The sequence below is a fragment of the Myiozetetes cayanensis genome, unplaced genomic scaffold, assembly GCF_022539395.1.
Source record: "Myiozetetes cayanensis isolate MyiCay16 unplaced genomic scaffold, myiCay2020 scf62, whole genome shotgun sequence".
Classification (NCBI taxonomy): Eukaryota; Metazoa; Chordata; class Aves; order Passeriformes; family Tyrannidae; genus Myiozetetes; species Myiozetetes cayanensis.
Window position 1 is genome coordinate 81,008 of NW_026087876.1, and position 10,379 is coordinate 91,386.

General features: G+C 58.8%; 1 protein-coding gene across 1 annotated transcript; it reads right to left on the reverse strand.

Moving 5' to 3' along the window:
• Positions 1 to 7,825: 7,825 nt before the first annotated feature.
• PPIA (peptidylprolyl isomerase A) lies at positions 7,826 to 9,983 on the reverse strand. The gene is made up of 5 exons (XM_050337360.1): positions 9,820 to 9,983; positions 8,806 to 8,836; positions 8,614 to 8,702; positions 8,241 to 8,413; positions 7,826 to 8,141 (listed from the first exon to the last, which is right to left on the reverse strand). Exons 1-5 carry the CDS (start codon positions 9,886 to 9,888, stop codon positions 8,006 to 8,008), a joined length of 498 nt encoding a protein of 165 aa, XP_050193317.1. The 5' UTR covers positions 9,889 to 9,983; the 3' UTR covers positions 7,826 to 8,005.
• Between the last annotated feature and the right edge of the window lie 396 nt (positions 9,984 to 10,379).

Below are 10,379 nucleotides of genomic sequence, written 5' to 3' on the forward strand. Positions count from 1 at the left end.
AGGCAGGACAGACCCCAGTGCTGTGGGTGCTGATACCTTCCAGACGTACTGCATAGAAGGCATCGTGGCTGTCCTGGGCTCAATTCTGCTGGGGATGGCGTTGTGTTGTCTGTTCCACTTGTGGAGGAAGAGGAGAAAGTGAGTTGGTGGGCCTGGGGGGAGTGTCCAAAGCGGTGTTGGATGGCTGCTCTCAGCCGTAGCAGCCATGGGGCTTTCTGAGCTGAGACGCTCTGGGTGCCCAGTTCACCTCTGCCCAAACTCAGCAGAGGTTTGTGCTGTGAGCTGGTGCCCTGTTTTCTGCCCAGAGCTCTCTGTGCCCACAGCTCCCCCGTGCAGCCGGGTGCCCACACCCCTCGGGGTGCCCAGCGCTGCTCCGCACCCTCACACCCAGCCCGCAGCCCCGGCCCCGGCGGGGCCTCAGCAGCCTCCTCTCTCCGCAGGCGCCTCGCAGCTTCGAGAGCCAGCTCTGAGCGCCCCGACAGCCGGGCAGAAGCCAGCAGAATATTTGCAGGAGTGTTTAAATAAAGATCAGCAGCACAATCGACTGGGTTGTACCGGCAGCAAACCCAGGATGGGCCCACCCCCAGCACCCCTCGGTCCCCACCCTCGGCACCCCCAGGGACACCAACCCAGGCCCACTGTGGAGTCACAAAGCCATCCCCAAACCTGGCGGCCCCAGGGACACCCCCTCCAGACCCATCATGGTCTGAGGACATGAGTTCCACCCCCAGTCCCACCATGGGGTCCCATCCCAGGTACCAGGGAGTCCCCAAAGCCTCCAGGGCCATCGGCCTCATCCCTGTCCCAAACACCCCCGAGGACATCAATCCCAGCCCCATCCCAGATCCCAAACACCCCCAGGGCTGTCAGCCCCGCCTCAGCTCCCCATTCTGAGTTCCTGATCCTGTCTGGGGACATCAGTCCCAGACCCAGCGACATCAGAGGGGCCCATTCCCACTCGCAGTTCCATTGCCCCCAGACACAACAGCCCCCATCCCTAAGCACCCATTGCAGCCCCCACTGGAGACATCAATCTCAGCCCTTTTATGGGGTCCTGTTCCTATCCCAGGTCCCCATTGTGATTCAGCTGAGGATTGGATATGAAAAATAATCAAAAATATTGTTTTGGCCTTTGAAATTGAGCTTTGGGCTCGAATTTTATTGTTGGTGGTTTTTTTAATAGTGCTGCAGCAGAGGGTTGATATTGCAGGGAACAGACTGCGGGGGTGTGACGATACAGGGAGTGCCCAGAGGAAGCGGCTCTCACAGAGGTGGGAGGGAAAAGGAATTGCAGTGTATGTCATGACATGGAAGAAGGAGATGCTGATGCAAGGGGACGGTGGGTCAGGGGGTCTGTGGTTGTGTGCTCTTGGGAGCAAAAGGTTTATCCTGAGAAGCACACACACACACAAGCTGTATATAGTGACAGAGCCAAACAATACCTAGGGAGGGGACTGGGGTGCCCCAGCACCTCTGGTGTGTGTCCACCAAATCCACCACACAAGGCAAAGCCAGAAATAAGCACAAAGCTGCTGCTAACCATGACAGAGACCCTTCGTTCTGGTTTAGGAAGGGACTGAATGCTCTTCCTGGTGGCCCACGTGGTGCTGAGGTTTAGATGGGAAGGGATTCTCCCTCTCTGCTCCATTCTCTGGAGACCCCACCTGGAGCCCACATCCAGCTCTGGGACCCCCACTGTAAATAAGACCTGGACCTCTCAGAGCAGGTCCAGAGGAGGCCTTGAAGATGATCCCAGGGTTGGAGCCCCTCTCCTTTGAAGGAACCCCAAGAAAGCTAGGGGTGTCCAGTCTGGAGCAGAGAAGGCTCCAAGAGACCTTGTTGTGACCTTTCAGTGTGCAAAGAGGCTTATAGGAAAGGCACAGAGAGACTTTTTACCAGGGTCTGCAGAGCCAAGACCACAGGTGAGGGTTGTACACTGCCAGGGAGCAGGGTAAGATCGGAAATAAGGAAGACATTTTTTATGGTGAGGGTGGGCAGGCCCTGGCACAGGTTGCCCAGAGAAGCTGTGGTTGCCCCATCCCTAGAAGTGTTCAAGGCCAGGTTGGAGCAACCTGGGATAGTGGAAGATGGTGGCAGATCGCAGGGTAGACCAAGTCATCTTTGAAAGTCCTTTCAAACCCAAACGTTTCTCTGTTTTGTTCTCTCTTTCAACCTTTTTGGTTCCTTCTGAGAAAGGATGAAAGAATTCCCCCACAGATGGCTAGGAGTCTCCGGGAGATATCAGGCACTGACCTGTCTCCAGCAGATGCAAAGCTGCCCAGAGAGCTGACTGGAGGAGTTTGGGGCCACAAAGTCTTTTTCCCCTCTTGCAGCAGTTTTGTTCCTGAGGTTCCCCTGTGGAGGGAAAGGCAGGGCAGGTGAGTAGGGGAAGGTGGTATATGGATTTGAGAGGTTGAGATGTCCTGGATAAGGATTAAGTGACAAATAAATAATGCAGATGTCACCGTGGGAGTCTACTATAGACCACCCAATAATGAGACCATTGAATGACACCTCCAGATCAACTGCCTTTGTCCTTATGGGAGACTTCACCTTTCCAGATGTTAACTGAGAACACCACACAGCTGGCACAAACAGGTCCAGAGGATTCCTAAAATCCCTGGACAATGACCCTGACGTACAGGTACTCATGGAGCTAACTTGCAGAGGTGCCCTCCAAGATTTATTATTTTGTTACCAGAGAGGGTGTCATGGGTCAAGTGGCACTTAGAAGCCATCATGGTCACAGCAACCATGAAGCCATCAAGTTCAAAATCTCTGGTGACAGCAGGAAAAGTGCCACAAAACTTCAGCCCTGGATATGAGGAGAGCAGACTTCAGGTTGCTCAGGGAACTGCAAAACCGTTTCTGAGGGTGCTGGGGTCCATCAGTGCTGGCCACTTTTTAGTCATCACCTTTTAAAGACATAGGAGCAGCAATTCCCAAGTGTCACAAGTCAAGCAGGTGCAGCAGAAGGCTTGGCTGAGCAGGACCTCCTGAGCAGGGATCTTCTCCTGGAAGAAGGCAGACCCATCACGACTTCTGGAGCAAAGGCAAAAAAAGGAAGCCGTATGCCCAGTGGGAGTGAGGTTGGTTGATGTGGGATGACAACTGAGAAACTGCTCACCACTGTGGGGAGAAAATTCATGTGGCCAAAGCTCAGCTGGAGCTGAAGCTGCCAGTACTGTGCGGGATGACAAAAAGGGCTTTTTAAAATACATCAATAGCAAAAGCCAGCAAAGAAATTACAAAAGCCAACAGAGAAATTAGAAAGAAATTACAGCCTCCAGGATGAGGCTGATCACCTCACAAACAGGGACAGAGGCAAGGCAGGGATGTTTAATTTTTTCTTTACCTCTGTCTTCAACACAGATGGCAGGCAGACTAAGAGGGTCCCAGTGCCCTGAGCTGTGAGAATGATCAACTCCCAGTCGACTCTGAACTTGTGTGGGATCTGCTCTAGCTGGATCCCTGTCAGTCCACGGAGCCTGAGGGATCCTGATGGCTCTCCGCCAGAGCCCCTCAAGAGCTGCAGCCCCGCCCCGGGGGCAGAACCGGGAACGGGGGCAGGACGGAGCCGGGACATATGGGGATGGGGAGGATGGTGGAATACGGGGGACATGGGGAGAGCCGGAGGAATGGGGGTGGCTGGGGACAAAGGGGACATGGGGGTGATGGGGCACATGGGGAGGGGGAGGCCGGGGATGTGGGGGACACAGGGGAAGGGCATGAGGATGAAGGGGAAGCAGAGAGCGGGGCCGTGGAGCACTAGTGACAGCGCCGGTGTGGGGAGCTCAAGGCAGGGGAGCTGCCCAGCAGTACCTGAAGAACCCCATCACCCCCACCTAGGTCTGAAAGGGGAGGGGAACTGGATGCCTGGCACCCCCCGAGGAACCCTCCCACTCCTAGGGGCAGGACCTGAGTACCACAGAGGTCATGGGGGCCTGTCCCAACAGGCTGTGTGTGGAGCTGGGGGTCACTCCCCAGGGTGATGGTGGGGTGGCCATGGACCCAAACCTGCTGCTGCAGCTCACCCAGCAGGTGGGCTGGGGGTGCTGTGCCTCACAGGGACAAGATGCTGGGACAACCCAGGGCCAAGTCCAGAAGTGGCCCCATGTCCCCTCCACTGGCTGCAGTGGGGCCGCAGGTGCCAGGGGGATGCCTCAGTGGGGTAAGGGTCCCACTGCCACTCTTGGGGGCTGGGAGTCCCTAGAGTACTGCAGCACAGCCAGGGAGGTCACCGATGCCACTGGGGTCTGTGGATCCCTTGGGAATTGAAGCATACACTGATGCCATTGGAGGGCTTGGGGTCCCACTGCTACTTTGGGGGCCTGGGGATCCCCTAGGAAAACTCTGCTGCCTCTGCAGCAGTTTGAGTCACTAGAAGAGTGACTGTTGCCCTGCTTTCACTGTGGGCAAACACACTCTTCGTTTGCCCTCCCCAAGGGACACAGGCAGGTGGTCTAGAAAAATGCAGCTCCTTTCCAGCAAGCACAGCATCTCCCTGATAACGAGACACACACAGACACGGAGCCAAACCCTCCCTTTCATCTGCAAACTCTGGAGACATGAGAATTTCCCTTATTCAAGTGAATTTGCAGGCGGCGAGTCCTGGGCAGGGCTGCCCAAGAGCTGCATCTTCCAGGCAGATGCTGGGGGGTCTCCACTCCTGGTACAGCAGGATTTGGTGTCAGGGGAATGAGTGATCCCCACGATGGCTAGGAGGGCAGTGCTGTCCCTGGGGCAGAGAAGCAGCTGCACAAAGTGCTGGGATGAGACTGTCCAAGGATGCTGGGACACCTTATTCTAGAACAGGTTGCTCCAAGCCCCATCCAACCTGGCCTTGAATACTTCTAAGGAAGCTTCTCTGGCAACCTGTGTTTATCCACCCTCAGTGTAAAAAATTTCTTCCTTGTATCTAGTCTGAATCTCCCCTTTCAGTTTAAAACCATCACCTTTTGTCCCATCACTACAGGACCTGCTAAAAACTTTGTCCCTGTCTTTCTTATAAGCCCCTTAAAGTATTGAAAAGCTGCAGTAAAGTCTCCCCAGAGCAGAGAGTCAGAATCTGCTCCCTGTCCTGCTGCCCATGCTGGAGAGGAGCCTGGATAAGCCCTGTGGCTGCTCCAGCCCACACAACAAACCCTGCAGCTGAACCAAAGCCTCAGCCCAAACTGGGACCAGTCCCCACCAGACACAAGAAGAAATGGACATGCCTGTCAGCTCGTTCAGGAAAGGAGGACAAGGAGCCCAAAGCAGGGTTGTCACAGGAACATGAGGAAGAGGCAGATCAAGAGGTGACCACTCAGTCCTCGTTCCTAAGTGAGCTGTGGGATACGTGAAAATATTTCAGCTGTCATCCAGGTGGGTTCATTATCACCTGGCTGCTCCAGTGCTGAGATAACTGGGCTAGTATCATAGAATTAGAAATTAGGGAAACCAAGCAGCTGGGATTGCTTTCTAGGGAAGGGGGCATTAACAAGGCAATTGGAAGAGGGACACAAGCCCTCACAGTCTGAAGGCAACTCCTGCCAAGAGTGAAGGAAAGGTATTCCTACAGGGGAGATGTTGTATGCTGCCCAGGCTAGTGGACTACAATGGAGAGAGGTATCCAGTACCTGAGGGGATTGGCCATGCTCAGCATGGTTTTTGATGACATGAACAACGCAGTTACCCACAGAGCCAGACGAAGCTCAGTGAACATGACCCACGTGGAAGAACTTTGTATGGAGCCACCACTGTCATTTCCCAGCTCGCTGGTAGTGATGGCCTGGAGAGACAAATCAGCACCCATGGTGGATGAAGTGGCTCATCAGCTCCAGGAGTATGAAGACAAGCTCTCTTCCTCCTTCATCTTCCCTGTGGAGAAACTGCCCCAAGAGTTCCAGCATTTCAGAGAGGAATGTCCTACCCCCACCCATATGGACCAGCCTCTCAGCTACAAACAGCAGGCACTCAAGGGAGGATAGAGAAGGTGCAAACCACCACAACAGTTGGGCCACCTGCCCCAGATCCCCTAAGGGCTGGACCACAAAACAGCAGTCATTACCTGTGCCTGGAAAACCAGTCCATCTCCCACAGAGCACTTGGGAATTGGCCCCACCCACCTTAGACAGGCACCCCTCCCATCCATCTCCACCCCTGGGCTCTGCAGGACCAGTCCAGCACCCTGCAGACCCTGAAGGAACAGAACCCACTCACGGATAGCTCAGTGGTTTCAGAATAATGGCAGAATGATAAACACAGACCAGCAGTACAGTTCTCTGGGTTGAAATGGTAGCAAGCCCGGGAACTCCCCAGGTCTTGTGCGAGGTGTGGGATGCAGATACTGGACCATGTGTGGGGGGTGCTGCAATGCTGTTGCTGGGGTCACTGGTACAAGGCTGAGATGGGGGACTGGGGCAGGCAGAAGAAAGTCCTCAGGCTGAGGAGGAAACAGTGCTCTGTGTTCACCTCCATTTATGCTGAAGGGCATACTGTGGTCTTGACCAAACAACTTCAATTTCTGGGCATATTTGGCACGCTGTAGTGCTTTGTCCCCGTCTCAGGTCATTGTTCAGTGCTGGAAACCCTCAGCTGATGGCCTGAGCAGTGTTCTGGTTTAGCTTAGTGTAACCTGTCATTCTGCCTGTGTCTGCATTTGGGATGGTATTTGGGAAGTTCTGCAGCACAAATCTCCTCCCTTCATCAACCCATCACAGCATGCTTGCTGTGCTGCTGCTCCACCTTCTTTCCTCTCAGAACTGTGAGTAGACTCTCCATCTGGAGAAGAGCTGAAGAAAACGTGAAGAAAACGCAAGAGCAGAAGAACTGGGGCTGAATGTGGCTGCCACAGGCCAGAGGTCACCTTTGGTCTTGCTGTTGGGGAAGCAGAGCTCCACGAAGTTCAGGTGGTCACGCTGGGAGCCTGTCCCAGGTGTGGGGAAGTGTCATGGGGCAATGCGGGTGTCCTCCCCTGCAGGAGCTGACACCGGTGGGGAGCAGGAGCTGCGGGGAGCCTTCCCTGTGCCCCACCTCAGCCGGGCTGGAGTGTCCCCAAGGGGTGCCTGGGGCAGACCGAGGGCCCACAGCCCCGCGGGGCTGGAGGAAGCGCTGGGCACCGGGCCCAGAGCTGCGGCTCAGCCCGGCCCACCGAGGCACCCCCAGTGTTCCCGCCCCGCGGTGCTGCACGAAGAGCAGCGGTGCCTCCCTTGGCGTAGGCAGAAATCCTTCCCTTGTACAGGGGGGTGGGAGGAGCAGTAGTGCCCTTCAGGTACTGTGGGTGAAAGGGGGCCAGACCTTGCCTTGTTTGGCCCACTGGATGCTGGTCTACTCCCACCAGACATCCTTTAAACTGAAAGCTCTGGGATCAGTCAGGAGCTGGGAACCCACCCTTGCTTGAACTGAGCACTGATCACTCCAGTGCAAACTGAGACTATGCCAAACCTGGGATCTTATTAGAGCTGGGCACCCCCACCCCAACAGGGACCACTGGGATCTCAGAGAGGGTTACTGTGTTACTGTACTAGGGAGCACTGGAATCCTCTCAGCCTGAAGCTCTTACTGGAGCCACTGGATTCCCATCTTCACAGCACAGCCCACACCAGCTGTGCCCAATGTCACCTGTGGACAGAGACCCACAAGGAACCCAAAGGTGGGAGTCACCACCCGTCCCCAGACTTATCACAGTCCCCCAGCAGTGGGTAGAGCACGGGGGTCCTTCCCACATGCAGCACTGAGGGCTACCCCAGATCAACTCAGTGCCAGGACCAGCTGGTACTCCCTCCCTCCCTTCCCACCAGCCCCACCCCCTGCCTGCTCCAGCGGGGGGACAGAAGGGGCCTGCTGTGGGTTAACTCGTTTTATTTAGACTCAAAGGTAACTGCGGCCCAGTGGGACCGTGCATGTGGGGCCAAGACCCCGTAGAAACGCAGCAGTACGTTGGGAAGGGGGCGGGAGCGGGTGAGCTGCAGCCGGGCACAGCGCCCGGGCTGCCTGAGGAATGGTCAGTTGGCGAGAAGAGGGTTTACGAGAGCTGCCCACAGTCGGTGATGGTGATCTTCTTGCTCGTTTTGCCATCCTTGGAGCCACAGCGCTCCATGGCCTCCACCACGTTCATCCCCTCCTTGACACGGCCGAAGACGACGTGCTTTCCATCCAACCTGCGGAGAGACATCAGTCACGGCTGGTCCCTGATGTCCCCACAGGACACCTCCCAGATGGGGACTCCCAAGCTCGTCCTCCCACAGTCCCCAACTCACCACTCAGTCTTGGCAGTGCAGATGAAGAACTGGGAACCGTTTGTGTTGGGGCCAGCGTTGGCCATTGACAGGATGCCAGGGCCTGTGTGCTTCAGGATGAAGTTCTCATCAGGGAACTTCTCCCCGTAGATGGATTTGCCTCCAGTGCCGTTGTGGCGCGTGAAGTCACCACCCTGTGAAGAGACTAGCATTTTAGGTCACAGGTGCAGGAGAGCAGCCTGGACAAAGGAGCAGCAGCCCCTCCATGCACTGTAGGCAGGAGGCAGAGCTGCCCTCCCACCCCAGATCTTCCAGAATTCAACTCTAAAACCCACGCGAGTGACATTATCGCCTCACCCATTCACCTCCCCACTGAGTGGGGAATGCCACGCACCTGGCACATGAACCCAGGAATGATCCTGTGGAAGCAGGACCCCTTGTAGCCAAATCCCTTCTCGCCAGTACTCAGGGCACGGAAGTTTTCTGCAAAGGAAGAAAAAACCCACCATGAATAGCTTGTTTTGTTCAGAATTCAGACCACTTGGTTTTGGTGCAGCTGCAGTGTGCCCAGAGCTGCTTTACCAACCTGCTGTCTTGGGGACCTTGTCTGCGAACAGCTGCAAAGAGAGGAAAGACGTCTGTCAGGCTGGGGTGGTGACTGACCACTGTCCCCCGCTCCCCAGGGCCACCCCCACACCGCGGGGACCCGCCGCCAGGAGGTCGATCCTGGCCGTGCCCGCAGCTGCAGAGCCCTCCCTGCCTCACGCTGGTATGTGGGAGCTCAAACTTACAACCGTGGCACCGCACATCTCCCCAGCTACCATTCGCTCCGCTGGCCCGGAATAAAATTAACGCTAATATGCGTGGAGCCTTCCCGGGCGGGGCGCGCGCCGCCTCCCAGCGCTCCGGGGGGATTTGGGGCAGGATGCGCCACCCGCGCGGGCGAACCGCCCCGGCTCTGCAGCAGCCGCGGCGCCCGAAGCCGGCCCGGCCGTGCCAGGGATGCTCCGCGTCCCGAGCGGGGCGACAAATGCTTCGCCCTCCAGCGACAGTCCCGCGGCGATCGGGTTGCCGCCGCTCCCCGCCGGCATCCCCGGGCCCGAGAAGCGTGGCCGGGGGCTCGGCGCGGCTCATCCCGGCGCTCCGGGGGCCCCGCGATAAAATGGCGGCGCGGCAGGCACGGCCCCGACCCGCAATGGGGGGAGCGGCCGCGCCCCCCCGGCCCCGGGGCGGGGCGGAGCGGAGACGCGGCGGCGCGGCGGGAAGGCGGCCGGCGGCGAGGCCAGCGGGGCCCGGCGGGAACGGGGAAACGGCCGCACCGAGCAGGGCGGCGACGAAGCGGGCAGAGGGGTTGCCCCGGGGGAGGGCGCGCCCTACGCTGGTCCCGCACCCCCGCCGCTCCCCGGGCGAGTCGGGCCGCGTCCCGCGGCGCTCCGAGCCCAGGCGGGCCCCGCGGGGCTCTTTGTTCGCCCCTCCGGGCCGGGGCCGCGGCCGCAGCCACGGGGACGCGCCCCCGCCGCGCACGCGCACCCACCGCCCGCCGGCCCCACGCGCCCCGGCGAGGAAATGGCGGCAGCGCCCCCCAGCCCCCCGCGCCTACCTCGAAGGTGACGCGGCCCAGGGGCTCGCCGTTGGCGGCGATGTCGAAGAAGACGACCGGGTTGGCCATGGCGAGGCGGGAGCGAAGGCAGCAGAGACCGATCCGTGCAGCGAGCGCGGCGCAGCAGAAGGAGCCGGCGCCCCGCCGCCGTTTATATAGGGCCGAGGCGGGCCCGCCTCTCCTGCGGCGCCGACCAACGGGCGCCGGCGAAGTGGCGGAGTGGCAGCGCGGAGGGCCAATCAGCGGCGCCGCGTTTGAAAAGGGGGGGAAAGGAGGGAAAAAAGCGCGGGCGGGGCGGGGGCCGCGGGCCGGCGCTGGGCAGGGCGCGGCGCGCATGCGCGGTAAGGGGAAGCGGGGGGCGACGTGCGGGCTCGGCCACCGCAGCCGGCGGGGCCGGGGGCGGCGGGGACGCGGTGGGGATGCGGTGGGGATGTGGCGGGGATGCGGCGGCACCAGCCCTGCAGCACGGGCAGCCCCTCGCCCGCCCTGCGGAAACACCCGATTTCCCCCCTCCGCCGCGGGACTGCAGCATCGCCCGCCCGGCCCCGGTTAATGATTGA

What these genes read in the sequence shown, in the direction of transcription:
- PPIA (XM_050337360.1), bottom strand. Translation starts at nt 9,888, where the DNA reads ATGGCCAACCCGGTCGTCTTCTTCGACATCGCCGCCAACGGCGAGCCC. An exon ending in TTCCTGGGTTCATGTGCCAG is followed by an intron (nt 8,414 to 8,613) that starts GTGCGTGGCATT and finishes GTCTCTTCACAG; the next exon opens with GGTGGTGACTTCACGCGCCA. An exon ending in TGCACTGCCAAGACTGAGTG is followed by an intron (nt 8,142 to 8,240) that starts GTGAGTTGGGGA and finishes GTCTCTCCGCAG; the next exon opens with GTTGGATGGAAAGCACGTCG.